Source organism: Pteropus alecto, unplaced genomic scaffold (assembly GCF_000325575.1).
Source record: "Pteropus alecto unplaced genomic scaffold, ASM32557v1 scaffold326, whole genome shotgun sequence".
In the NCBI taxonomy this organism is placed as follows: Eukaryota; Metazoa; Chordata; class Mammalia; order Chiroptera; family Pteropodidae; genus Pteropus; species Pteropus alecto.
The window spans coordinates 1225855-1239848 of NW_006438873.1; the positions used below are offsets into that span (position 1 = coordinate 1225855).

The window sequence follows — 13994 nt, forward strand, 5'->3', positions numbered from 1 at the left end:
CACTCCCATGAGGAACCCAGGCGTCCCCAGAACCTGGTGTGTGCAGCCCTGCCCTCCCTGGCCCCTGGGGGCAGAGAGCACCTGTTTGCGCTTAGGAGACAGAGGCTGCTCATCCACCCCCAGGGCCCAAGTCTGTTTGCTTTGGAAACAAGGTGGGGGTGTCTCGAGTTATCTGGTTCATCTTTCACCCTTGGGCCATGAGCTGGCACAGGGATGTGGGAGTGGGGGTGAGGGACATCTGTGACCTCAGGCTTGACCTCACCCCAAACCACAACTGGTTTCCCGGTCCTTAGATGCCTCTAATGAAGAGGGAGACTAAGTCACAATGTGATGTGCCAATGAGCCCCTAGCCTCCTCCCTCAGACCCAGGGGTCCAGGCCCCCAGTCCCTCCCTGGGGCTCCAGGTCTGGCAGGCCCAGGCCCTCGGTCACCCTCTGTCCTCTGCCCTGCAGACATGCCCGGCAAACAGTCAGATGAGGAGCAATTGGAGGTGGGGGCTGCTGAGAACAGAGCTGATGAGGACCTGGGGGGCCTCACAGCAGAGGAGCTGCGGCAAGGCCAGGAGGCTGCCCTGGCACTGGAAGACATGATGGCACTGAGTGCCCAGACCCTGGTCCGAGCCGAGGTAGACGAGCTCTATCAGCAAGTACGACCCCTGGGCCAGGGCCGTTTCGGCCAGGTCCTGCTGGTCACCCACCGTCAGAAAGGTACTGGACCTGGGGACATGGGTGGGGTGTGGACGCAGCGGCATGGTTGGTGGAAGCCAGCCAAAGCTGGGAGCCTGCAGGCCCGAGTCTCGGCTTGCCTCCGCTGCCCAGGGCGGGAGGGGAGCCCCCTCCCCTCTATGAGCCTCAGTCTCCTCCTTTGAAAACACGGTAATGATTCCTTCTCTGTGGTTCTCTGAGCACACGTCCATGGCTATAGTTTCTGGGGACAATGGGGAGCAGAGAGGTTCCCCCTCGAGGTCCTCACATGTGGCCAGATTAGAGGTTGCTGTGGGGATGGTTTGGAGCCAAGGCGTCTGCAAGGCACGTAGCAAAGCCAGTGCACAATGGGTGTACAGGACACCCTCCTTCAGCCCCAACCTGGTGTCTACACACACATCCTCTGTCCTTCCCATGAAACAGGGACACTGGACAGAACTCTGAGTTGGTATCAGTCAAGACTCACCCTTGAGTTCCCTTGGGGGCTCAGACCATCCTGGTGGTGCTGGGGACTGGTGCTTCATTCAACATACCTCTCGAGGCCCCTGGATGCCGCCCCTGGTCTGGGTGGTGCTGGGGACATGAAGTTGTCACTATTCTGGGGACGTTCAGGGGACAGTGGGCAACACAGATGGACAGAGGTCACCAGAACAGAAGGTACCATGTGCCGTGACGGGCACCGTAAGCGCTATCCAGCTGCTGCATCCAGCTGGGGCATGAGTGGAAGGAGGGTGGTTAGTGTTTTAGGTGAGGAGGTGGACTTGCTTCCTTACACGCAGCCCCCTGCTGGATGAGCTTGGGCCCTGGCAGGTGGTGCCTATAAAGCTGAAGAGGTCGGTGCTCCTGCCTTTGGGAGCTTTTGCTCCAGAGGGTCATTCCTTACAACTCCTCATCGCACCTAATACCCACCTAAGGCATCTTTTCCCCAGGCACCTGGAGCACAGCTTTCTGGCACTGGTTTGCTGGAACTAGGGGCCACATGAGTCACAGGAAGCACAAGAAGTTCCAAGTTCAGTTTCATAGTGCCCCTCATCTGCTTCAAGGCAACAGACATGGAGAGAGCAGAGCAGAGCTCACTAAATGCCGTCATTATCACTGCTTGTACTATTGCCACCAGCAGTGTATTTTATGGCCATGCTGTGTTTGGGCGGGCTTGGCAGGGAGGCGGGAACCGGAGCAGGCAGAGGTGGCATAGGGAAGAGTGTGCAGGCTGGCGAGCAGTAAGGGTGACTTGGGCTCTGGCTGCCCCCAGGCACACCCCTGGCACTGAAGCAGCTCCCGAAGCCGTCAACTTCCCTCCGTGGCTTCCTGTACGAGTTCTGTGTGGGCCTCACGCTGGGCGCACACCCCGCTGTTGTGACGACATACGGCATTGGCATCGAGTCCACCGACTCCTACAGCTTCCTGACAGAGCCCATCCTACACGGGGACCTCATCTCCCTCATCCAGCCCAAGGTGGGTACACAGATGCCCAGCGGGCCCCGAGCACCTCACTGGGTCTCACAGAAACCACTCCCCACCCAACGACCTGGGCCTCAGGACTCACTCTCGCTGCGTCAGGGCTTGCCAGGCCTCACGTAGCCCCCAAAGCCCCCACTGGGCCCATGGGTCACAGGGTTGCCAGTCCTTTCTCGAGTTCACTGACACCACAGAGCCAACGCTGCACCCTCTAAAACTCACAGCCTTCCTGGGGTCACACTGGGTCACACTGCCCTCCCGGGGTTTTACTTGGCCTCACTGGTCTCCCGGGTCCTCCCAGGGACAGACTGGCCTCCAGAGGTCACATCAGACCTCACCAGCCCTCACTGGGCATCCCTGGCCTCCTGGGCTAACTTACTTGAAGACTTCCGTGTATTCTCCTGGGTCTTCCCCCTGGAGCTGAGGTGAAGCGGTGTGGCCCGAGTTCCCTTCTGGTAGCCAGGGAGGGGCAGCGGGCCCTGACACACACCCCCACAGGTGGGCCTCCCGCAGCCAGCGGCCCAGCGCTGTGCAGCCCAGCTGGCCTCAGCCCTGGAGCACATTCATTCACACGGCCTGGTGTACCGGGACCTCAAGCCTGAGAACGTGCTGGTGTGCGACCCGGCCTGCTGGCGGGTCAAGCTGACCGACTTTGGCCACACGCGGCCTCGTGGGACCCTGCTCCGCCTGACCGGACCGCCTATCCCCTACACAGCCCCCGAGCTCTGCAGCCCCCCTCCCCTCCCTGAGGGCCTGCCCATCCAGCCTTCCCTGGATGCGTGGGCACTGGGGGTCCTGCTATTCTGCCTTCTCACGGGCTATTTCCCCTGGGACCAGCCCATGGCAGAGACTGACCCTTTCTATGAGGACTTCCTCCTCTGGCAGGCCTCAGGCCAGCCCCAGGACCGGCCTCAGCCCTGGTTTGGCCTGACACCAGTGGCAGACACCCTTCTGTGGGGGCTGCTGGACCCCCGGCCCCGGGAGAGAAGTCCCGTGAGCTCCATCCAGAGCTACCTGGGGCGACCCTGGAGGCAGCGGGAGGGAGAGACTGAAGAGGTGGACAAAGGCGACGGGGAGGCCGAAGAGTGAGAAGGCCAGGAAGCCTGTACCCACCCTTGCCCAGGGAGACTTAAAAAGGAAAGGGGGTCCCACATCTAGAGATCTGGGCATTCGTGTGGCTTTTGGCTTCTCTCTGCCTGTTTTCATCTGTTTCACTACCCTTCCCTTTCCATCCACTTCATCTCCCTCCCTTGGCCTTGGGGTCTCTAGAGCCGCTGTGTGTCCATCTGCACCTGTCCCCATATCTCCAGGGCATTTGTACTTGCTGTATTCTTTACCTGCAGTACTCCAGGCTTATCCCTTCACCTCTTGTGAACCTGCCATGTTTAGGGCTCCCTCCCTAGCTGGCCGCCTCTCCCACCCCACACAGCACTGCAGCATCAGGTCCAGCATCCCCACTCTGACTCTCCTCTGTGACCTTGTTACCTCCAGGCTGCATGACATTCTTGCTATGCCTATTCTGAGAGCTCCGGATTGTGGATTGAAGGGGTCGGGCCTGTCCTGCTCTCTGATGTGTCCCATGTAGCTGGGGCAATCCCAGCCATAGCAAGGGGGTGGTAAAAGCTTGTCCGGTAATGAACCCCTGGGCTGTGCATGCTGCCCTGTCCTCCTGCCCTGTCTCTCCTCCTCCCTGGGTTTCACTCACTCCTGAGGCCCTTAAAGAGCACTCTCTCCTCTCACCTCAACTGCTCTCTGCAAATAAAGTCCCTCTGGCATTGAGGTCCCTGTCATGTTGTTGGTCTGTGAGCTTGGGAAAGGGTAGGACAGTGTGTGCACATGTGTTCTGGCTGAGCACCGTGCAGGAGGGAGACAGAGAGGGAGAGAAAGACAGAGGGAGGACGAGATAGACAGACAGATGGAGACAGAGAAAGGGAGAGACACACAGAGAGGGAGGGAGACAGAGACAGAGATACAGAACAGCAGAGAACTGTCCCACAGTGATTGTGTAAGAGGCTGGCTCTGAGTGTGCATCTGTGGGTGTGTCTGGCAGTAAGCATAGCTGCTTGTGTTGGGGCTCTCTGGGCCTATTTCTGCATGTCTGTGTGTGTGAGGAGAGAAATTAATGGGAGCTTGAAAGTGTCCAGCTGTTTGTGGACAGAGGTTTGGACTGGAATGTGTATTTCTGTATATCTCCGTGCCCATGAGCCTCTGAGCCTGTGCATATGCACAGTTATTACATGAATGTGTGAGGGGATGGAATGGAAGCTCGAATGCATCTCACTCTGTGTGGCTCTCAGATCCATGTCTCTGTGTCCACGAGGAATTGGGTGTGCATGTGTGTGCGTGTGTGCATGTGTAGCAGGGGCGGAAGAGTCACACGGGCACTGCCCTCTGCTGCCATTCACTAGCTGGGCCCCTGCCCCTTCACACCTTCCCCCTCTCAGCCTGGCCTCATCTTGGCAGCCGCTCTGTTTGCAAACACTCTGTCTTCCTCTCCGTGCCCTCCTTGGCCACAGGCCCAGCACAAGGCTACAACTAGAGCTGGATCATGTGTCACTTTGTCCCTGGCCCCTGTATATCCCACCTCCCCCAGTGCCCCTGCTGTGGCATTGCCTGAGTGGTGGTGGTGGTGTGTGATAGCGTTTGTGAAATGGCCCCAAGGGCCCTTTGAATCTGAGTTCAATCCAGGGAGCTGGGGACACAGGCTCCTGTCCTGGGTAATCTAGGTGAACTTCCTGGAGTAGGGGGTCATTGTGAGTACATTGTGGGGGAGCACGATCAGGATCTCCTACCACCTTATCCATGAATCTGAAATAGCCCGAGCAATTAGGTCAAGAATGTGTCCCAAAAAATCTGTAGGCACTGGGGAAAGGTGGAGGGAGCTGTGAGAGGGGAGTGGAGATAAGGATGGGTGGGGGGGGTGGTAGCTGCAGACAGTGTTAATTGTCAGTAGCAGCTGGGGATTAACTGGGAGGTGACAATGACCCAGCATGGGCCCGAGGGGCAGTGGAGAAGGGCCTGGAGGGGGCGGGGCAATGCTAACTGAATATTAGTTACTTAATTAGGTGATATGTAACACTAAGTGGCTCTGCTTGGTCCCTTAAAACTGCCCTGAGTCACAGATGGGCAGAGACGGCCCAGAGCAGCCAAGGTGCCAGCCTGTACTCAGACAGGTCAGAGCAGAGGCAGCACTCAAACCCAGGCAGCTCCTGTCCAGGTCCTGTGCTCTTAAACCGCAGGGTGTCCTGCTGTCATCAGCAAGTGAAGGGGCCCTGTGCAGAAAACTGGGGGTGTGAGTTTGGAGAGTAAGAGTGAATGTGTTTGAAGGTGCATTTCACGAGTGTGACTGTGTGTCAGTATGTCTGGTATAACAGTATAAAAGCGAGTGTGTGAGCATGAGTGTGTGTAAGAGTATGAGTGTGTGTGAGCATATATGTGCATGTGAGAACGACCATGCGTGTGACAGTGTCAGCATGACAGTGTGAATGTGAATGTGTGAGTTTGCACTGTGTGAAAATGTGTGAGTACATGTGAGTACATGTGAGTGTAAATGTGTGGATGGATGGGAGTGTGAATGTAAGTTTGAGGAAGTGTGTGTGGATATACATGTGGGAGACTGAGTACAGGTGAGCGAGTCATGTGAGCATGTGTTTGTGTGTTGGTGAAGTGATCATGTCTCCCTTAGAGAGCACACTGGAGTTGGGGCACCTAAATGAAGGCAGAAAGCGGGGTTGAAAAACCCTTCAAAAAAACCAAAAGACAGATCATGATGACTGGCGGTGAGGACATGGACAAGTTCCAACCCTGTTGCATTTGCTGGCAGAATGGTAAAAATGGGGCAGTCAGTGGGGGAGACAGTCTGCAGGTTCTCTACATGTTAAACAGAGAATTCCCCTGTGTCCACCCAAGAGAACTGAAAAGATACATCCACACACATATTCGTAATAATGTTATTCACAATAGCTAAAAAGTGGAAACAACCCAAATGGCCATCACCAAATGAATGGATAAACAAAATGTAGTCCATCCATCCAATGGAGTATTATGCATAAAAAGGAGGAAGCTTTGGATGAATCTCAAAAACATCTCTGGAAAGAAGCCAGTTACCTAAGTCTCTCTGTTGCAGGATTCCATTGACTGGAAATGTCCAGAATAGGCAAATCCATACAGAAAGACTAGTGATTGTGAGGGGTAGGGCCGTGGGGGTGACTGCTAGTGAATATGGGTTTTCATTTGGGGGGCTGGTGATGGTGGTGGAAAAGTTCTATAATTAGACTGTGGTAAGTGTTGCACAATTCTTTGAGTATAGTAAGAACCATTGAACTGTACATGTAAAAAGGATGAATTTTATGGCATGTAAATTTCATCTCAATGAGGCTGCTTAAAAAACAAACAAACAAACAAACAAACAAAGGCCTCCATTGATGCTACCTTGATCAGGTTTCTTCCCTCATGGAGCCTCTGAATCGCCATTCAAAAGGAATGGGAAACCTGCCCCCTTCTGATGGTTCTGAACGCAAGGTCCACTCACCATGAACTAAGCCCCACCAGGCCCACTCACTATAGACTAAGCCCCACTCAATCCCACTCGCCATGGACTAAGCTCCCTCACAGGACCACTTACCACTTTGCTGCCCGTCACCAAAGAGACCACAGTGGCCCCTGTGGGGGCCCAATAGGGAGCCTGCTCTCCACAGACCCTAGAGCCAAAACAAGATGACAGCCTGGATCCAAACCCAGCTCTGGCCTGCTCCCAGAGTGTGTCCTGAACCCCACCCCCACAGCACCCCAAAAACCTGCCTGGGCTGGTGATCACTGAGGGAGTTCTGGGCACTCCCAGCTGGGAAACCCCATACTGTGGGCAGGACCAGTTACAAAATTCATGGGTGTCCAGTGCAAAATGAAAATTCAGGGTTTTTAATCAAAAAATAAAACAGGAAAATATATCCTTCTTGCTCGGTCTCTGTATCTCTGTCTCTCTCTCTGTCTCTCCCTATCTCTCTTTTCCTCTATTTGCTACTGAATGTAGCTCTCCCTGGTGACATGGCACCTGCCTGAGGGAAGAAGGCCAGGAATCTGGCCACTACAACTCCGGACTTTGAGCCCAGGCTTGGAGCATGGAGAATGCTTCATTGTTTCGTCACCTTCACTTACAAAAAAAAATGAAAAATCTCGAAGAACGTCAGGACAGCTACTACAGAGTGTTAAACAGTCAAGAGCACCCAGCCCACAGCCTGCTTGTAGGAGAGCATTTCCCCAGGACCCAGAAGGGCAGCTGGCCTCACGAGTCCTCCTTAAACACCATCATTTTGGTTGTCCAATTTTAGGTCAGTGCTCATACAGACATAAGAGGGATGTGAGCAGCACTTCTTACTTGGACAGCAGCCCACAAATCGCCCACCCTTCTTGTGCAAATGTAGAACCTAATCCAGCAAGGCTGGGATGGTGCCAGAAATTCTGCTTTTTGAACCAGCTCTGGGTGAGGTCCATGCTTCTCTAGTCCCTGGGTCACACTCCAAGTGCAAAGAACTGTGAGGACACGGTTTCTGAAATTGATCCCACATCCTAACTAAACTCTCAGTGATACAAGCCATTGGTCTGCTAGATTCTTCAGGGTTTTCTATGGGGACAGTCATATAACCTGTGGGAAATGACGGGTCTACATCTTCCTTTCCACCTGTCACCTGGTTAAGGAAGTCCCTTCTGCTCCTGCTTTGTGTGTGTGTGTGTGTGTGTGTGTGTGTGTGTGTGTGTGTGTGTGAACTGAATTTTCTCTGCATCAGTTGAGCTTGCTAGGCCTCTAACAGCACCCATTCTCGGCTTATTGCAAGCTGGCGGACACCGGATTGAGCTCAGCTGTCCTGTGGGAGGTGTACAGGGTCAGGGCCAGAAGTAGGTGGTGGCTGGCCACCCATCCTGGCCCTGGGCCCTGGAGCCAGATGTTTGGGCTTAGCTGCCTGGCCAAACAGGGATAGAGTGACCAGATAATTAACTACTCGCTTCTCCAGGGCTGGCAGAAAGTGACAGGGGGTGGAGGGACCTTGGGCCAGAGTGCCCAACAGCGCCCCCAACCCTGGCTTGCAGAGAAGGGCAAGGAGCCTGAACCACCAGCTGGGCCCTCTGGGGTGACCCAAAGCTGGGGTTCATCTGCTCCCCTCTAAATGAGAAAGGAGACCTTTGCTTCCAAGTTGGGGTGCCACCTTCCCAGCCCCTGACTACCCAGGATGGCAAGGGGAATGCAGACAGAAGCCATTCCCTTAGCACCCCCCTCCCAGGTCACCTGTCAGCAGTTATTTGTGTCTTAGGGCTTAATGAGGTCAGGGGAACAGGGATTCTCTGTGTGTGCTCCTTGGCCTGTTGGCAGGGGAAGATGGTCCATCTATCAGGACCCCCAGACATTGCCCCCCCCAGCAAGTAACTGGACCCTGCTGGCCTTTGCAGGACTGTGGGGCGCCAGCTCCCTGACCTCCAGAACCTGTGAGCCAGGCTGACCGGAGAGAGAAGGAAGGAATGGTTTCCTGCCTGAGGCTCTGCAAGCCAGGATCAGAGTTGGGGGTCTTCCAAGCCAGCCCCCAGTTTACATACTGAGGCCCAGATTAGGGAAGGGGCTTACCCAGAGAGGAGCTATCACAGAAATCCTAAACTAGAACCCCAGGCCAAAGTCAAAATAGGGAATCAGCATCATGTTATTCTGGGGTTGAGTTCTCACTCTGCTATGTAGCCCAAGGCAAGGAGCTCACCCTCTCTGAGCCTCCATGTCCCGAGATGGGCATCAAGTCCCTCTGTCCAAGGGCTATGGTGAGGACAGGGGGCAGGGTGGCATCAGGCAGAGAGAAACACAGCCAGGAGTGGTAATGATCACAATGGTTAACTGAGCACACACTGCATGTCGAACCCTGTCCTTCCTCGCATTGATTCATCCAGTCTGCACAGCTGCCCAGGAGGCCAGGACTGGTACTAGCTCTGCTGTACAAGGAAACTGAGGCTCAGAGAAAGGAAAGGAACTGCCAGTGTCCCACAGCCAGGACATGGCCTTGAACCCAGGATAGTCGGACTTAAGCACTGACCTTGGGTCAGACCCACTTGGGCACCAATGTTTCCTGAGTGACCTGGGGCACTTGCCTTGGCTGTGAAATGGGGATAAATACAATAATATTATCACATAACGAGCACTTACCGAGAGCCAGGCCTGGGCCAAGTGCTCTCACTCCTATTAACTTATCAGTTCATCATCACAGCAAACTCATGATCACCTCCTTTTACAATTGGGAAACACAAAGAAGTTAAGTAACTGGCTCAGATTCACACCCACAAGGGCTGAAATTCAGGCACTCAGGCTCCTAAGCTCGTCCCTCTCTGCTAAGTTGTGGCAGTACCTTCTCAGCTAGTGTTCACTAAGATAAAATGACATTACACATGCAAAGCTATGAAAAGAGAACCTGGCCCACAGGAAGTGCCAAACAAATGTTAATCACTGCTATTATGCACGCATGCATTCAACAGATGTTTATGGGGTGTATACTCTGTGTCAGGCTGTGTTCTAAAGCTGGACATATATCTGTGATCAAGACAGAAATTCTGTACTAATGGGGCTTCACCATTGCCATCATCATGGCCATCGCCACCATGATCATCTCCATCAACATCATCATCACCATCATGGCCATCACCACCCTGATCACCTTCATGGCCGTCATTTCCATAATCACCACCATCACCGCCACCATGATCATCTTTATCATGATCATCATTACCATGATGATCACCATCATCATCATGACCATGACTGTCAACACTGTGATCATTTTCATCATCATCACCACCATCATCACTATCATCATCATACTTATCATACTCATCACCATCATCCTCACCACCTTGCCTGGTACCTGTGGTATTCAGGGACAGATCAATCTTGTGATTCCATCTCTCCAGGGTTCCTCTAGTCCCCCAGAAATGTCATCCACATCTTGTTTTTAATTCAATACTTTGGTTTTCCTTTTTCGGTCAGGAGTGTTTTAAGACCCTCAAGTCCCAGATGGGGGTCACACATCTCCCCTCAGAGGCTTCTCTTCCTCCTCTGGGGTGGTGGTGGTTGGTCCAGTTGTGCTGGGGGGCCAGGCCACCTCTGCCAGTCTCTTCACAACTTCACCCAGCTGCCCCAGACCCTGGGCAGCCTCTACCACCTGAGTCAGCCCCAGTCCTAGGGCTTGGCGCTCTTGCTGGTCCTGCTCCAAGGTCTGGGTCAGCCTCTGCAACTGGTCACCCACATTCCTCACAGCTGCCACAAGCTCTACCAGGGCAGGTGGCTCACAAGCCATGACCCTTACAGGTGGCACTGGGGCTATACATGGGCCAAGGGGGCCTGGGCTCTGACCAGGGGTTGGCCCTAGGGTGAGGTGATCAGGAGGAGGCTGATCCAAGGGGTGGGCCATGGAGGACAGGTGGAGGTCGGGAGTCAAAGTAGGGTCAGAAGCTGAGTGTGGGGCTTGGGGAGGTGCAGAGGTTAGTTTGGGGCTCTGGCTTCTGGGTGGCTTGAAGTTCTCAGTGGATGGTGTGTCCATGCTTGGGGCTGGAGAAGGCCTGGAGGGGCTGGACTCTGAGGCTTGAGGGGGCTCTTGGTTCAATGTCATTGATGTGGAGGAGTGAGGGACCCCCATCAAGGTCAACCGGGGGTGCTGGCCGGGCTTGATTCTTGGTGCTGAAGTGGGAAAGGGAAGTTCTGTTCCCAAGGAAGTTAGAAGGGACTTGGTAGTACCCATAGGGGTTGAGTTGGAGTCATGAGTCATGGTGGGGTAGGTAGTGGTGGTGGGGCGAGGGATCATGGTAGGATGAGGGGTGGTGACAGGGTAAGGGGTTGTGATGAAATGAGAGATTGTGGTAGGTTGAGCAGTGGTGGGATGAGGGGTCATGGTGGGGTGATGGGTCATGGATAGACGAGGGGTTGTAGCTGGGTGAGGGACTGTGGTAGAGTGAGTTGTGATGGGGTGAGCAGTAGTGGTGGGCTGGGAGGTCGTCGTGGAGGGAGGAGTCATGGTGGAGGGAAGGGTCATGGTGAAGTGAGGGGTGGTGGTGGAGCTCAGGGTGGTAGTGGGGCGAGGGCTTGTGGAGGAATCTGGGAATCCGGAAGGTTCTGGGACTGTGTTGGGGTATGGAGCTGTGTCCCAGCCTGGGGCTGTGTCAGATTCTGGGGTCAGCTCTGATGTAGGAGAAAGGCGGGTCGGAGGTACAGAGGAGTCTGAGGTCAGTTCTTTGGGCAAGGTAGGTGGTGGAGTGGGTGAAAACTCAGGGGTCACTGCTGGAACCACGGTGGTGTCAGGAGTGGACAAAGTAAGGCCAGGGGTTGTCAAGGTGAGGTCAGAAGTCTTCCAGGAGGCCAGATCTGGTCCGGGTGGCGAAGTGTCAGGAGGGTAAAAGGTCACCTCCCTGGAAGCTGCCTCGATGAGCTCTGGCGCCGAGTCGGAGGTCAGCGGCGGACCCGGGGAAGGAGTGGGGGGCGCCGTCCTGGCTGCTGTGGGCCGCAGTACACGGCGCTCGGGCAATGGTTTCCTCCCAGAACCTACACAAGGAAAGATGGACGACGGAGGTCAGCTTGCCCTGCCCACCCCAAGGGCCGCCCTGCCCCAGGGACGGGCTGACCAATAGAAAGACGCCGAGTCTCATCACGTCAAGAGTCACCGGCAGACTTCGTTCCGCCCTCGTGCACCACCTCCTGCTCCTCCGATGTCTCAGGCGCCACCTGGCGGCCTCCTCTGCATGAGGATGCGGCGGATGCGTGGGCTAGGGGTGGTGGGAAATGTGGAAGGGTATGGAATAGGGGAGGGGAATGCAGGATAGTGGGAGGGATATAGGGGGTGTGAAAGCGTGCAGGAGGATGTGGGGAGCAGGCAGGGGACAGGGGGAATAAAGAGGGACAAAGGGGAGGGGTGTGGGAGAAGCCGGAGATGCCAGAGGTGCACAGGAGGAGGGAGGGGTACAGGAGGGTTCGGAAGGGTAATCTCAGTAATCAAGATCAATATTCTTATGCCATGTTTTTAAACAATCAAAATAAGTGCAAAAGATCCAAGATGAACAAAAAGTCAAAATTTCAACCCGACAGGACCAGATAAAGCCGTGATTAGAGGGAGTCTGGTGAGGTAGGTTGGACCCTGTCTTTAGTTGATATTTAGTTCACTGTGGATTATTTTTGCATTTATTTTGATTCTTAAAACTATTGTATTAAGATTTTATTTATCTTGATTTGGACACTCCCTGCAATTTGGGGCCTGGGTACAATGTAAAACTTCAGCTTCTTCCCCGCCCTCCTTCCAGGTCAGAGTGAATTTTAACTTTATTACAGATGAGGGAAATTAGGCCAGGAGGATAAGTAACTTGCCCAAGGTTGTACACACACACACACCAGGAGGATAAGTAACTTGCCCAAGGTTGTACACACACACACACAGTTGGCAAGCTGCCAGGGCAAGATTTGACTCCAGGTCCTTTGCACCCAGAGTTGCAGTTTCTCAGTGATGAGAATGGTGTGTGCTGTTCCAGATGGCAGCCACTGGTCACATGTGGTACTCAGCACTTGAAATGTGGTTAGTTCCACTAAGGAACTGAATGTTTTCTTTTTCACATTTTTGATTCATTTAAATTTAAATCACCACCTGTGTTGGTAGCTCTAGAGAATTCCACTTGTTCCTGTAGGGTCTTTGAGGCACATCCTGTCCCACCACCATCTGTATGCAGGGTTGGAGAAACCCTTGAGTAAGGGGTTTGGCCTCCAGCCAGGCATCCTGGATTTAAACCCCAGCTCCTCACTCCCTAGCTAGGTGACCACGGGCAAGTCTTGAATCTCAGTTTCTTCCCCATCTATGAACCACGGAGGATCCACAAACCTTCTTTGTAGAATTATTATGAGAGTTCAGGAGACCGTGTGTGTGCAAAGCACTTAGCACAATGCCTATCATGTAATAAGCAATCTCATGATTATTAATATTGTCATAGTCATTTTCTGTGCCTCAATTTCTCTCATTTATGAAATGGGCATAATTACAGCACCTACATCACAGGGCTCACATGGATGTTACAAGGATTAAAGGAGTAATAAAGTACTTAGAACAGTGCCTAACACATGGCATATGTTCAATAAATATTAACTGTTTTTAGTTATTTCAAGAATGTTGGCTTACTTTGATATTGTTGGGGCTCAATACTGAGATACATACCTAGAGTATTGATTTTTAATTTTTCAGACCCAAGGTGCAGAGAGCTTAGCTAATCACACTCCTCTGTACATTGTCACCAATAGTCTCCTCTTGTTTCTCCTTTCGCTTTTAATTTTTCTCCTCTTTATTGTCAATCTCCATCCCCCTCACCTTCTCCCATAGGTACCTCCATGAATGTACTTGACATGTCCTTAAACATATGCATCCTTATACAATATGGAATGCACTTATGTAGTTATGTTCATATATAAGCATATGTGTATTTTTGTTTGTCCTTTTAATTTTTGCAAATAACATTCTGCAGGAAACCTCATTCTGTTTCTTTTTCCCTCAATATTTCATTAATACCTATCCATGCTGCTGTGTATACAGCTAGTCATTGCTTTAGCTATTGCATAGAAATGTATCACGTGCACTCATCACATTTCTCTTATCCATTCCCCTACTGCTAGACACTTAGCTTGCTTCCAACTCCCTGATATCACAATATGCCAAACAACATGCTCACATATGTCCCCTTATAAGCCTGTGCAAGAATTTCTCTGGAATAGCAAGATTGCTGGGTCATAATTTATCATTATATTTAATTTCACTAAATACTGCTAGGTTGTTTTTTACCGAG

General features: G+C 52.9%; 2 protein-coding genes across 4 annotated transcripts in view; one reads left to right on the forward strand and one right to left on the reverse strand.

Moving 5' to 3' along the window:
* Positions 1–454: 454 nt before the first annotated feature.
* SBK2 (SH3 domain binding kinase family member 2) lies at positions 455–3251 on the forward strand. Its single transcript, XM_006915976.1, has 3 exons — positions 455–707; positions 1957–2159; positions 2661–3251. The coding sequence occupies exons 1-3, from the start codon at positions 455–457 to the stop codon at positions 3249–3251; spliced, it is 1047 nt and encodes a 348-aa protein (XP_006916038.1).
* Positions 3252–10188: 6937 nt separating this feature from the next.
* The window catches only part of SSC5D (scavenger receptor cysteine rich family member with 5 domains), an 18866-nt gene continuing 15060 nt past the window's right edge, over positions 10189–13994 (reverse strand). For all 3 annotated transcript variants that reach the window (XM_025049656.1, XM_025049657.1, XM_025049655.1), the window contains one exon: positions 10189–11721. In XM_025049656.1, the coding sequence (XP_024905424.1) occupies positions 10208–11721 (1514 nt within the window). In that variant the 3' untranslated portion in view covers positions 10189–10207. The remainder of the gene's footprint in view (positions 11722–13994) is intronic.

What these genes read in the sequence shown, in the direction of transcription:
- SBK2 (XM_006915976.1), top strand. Translation starts at nt 455, where the DNA reads ATGCCCGGCAAACAGTCAGATGAGGAGCAATTGGAGGTGGGGGCTGCT. An exon ending in GGTCACCCACCGTCAGAAAG is followed by an intron (nt 708 to 1,956) that starts GTACTGGACCTG and finishes GGCTGCCCCCAG; the next exon opens with GCACACCCCTGGCACTGAAG. An exon ending in TCTCCCTCATCCAGCCCAAG is followed by an intron (nt 2,160 to 2,660) that starts GTGGGTACACAG and finishes ACACCCCCACAG; the next exon opens with GTGGGCCTCCCGCAGCCAGC.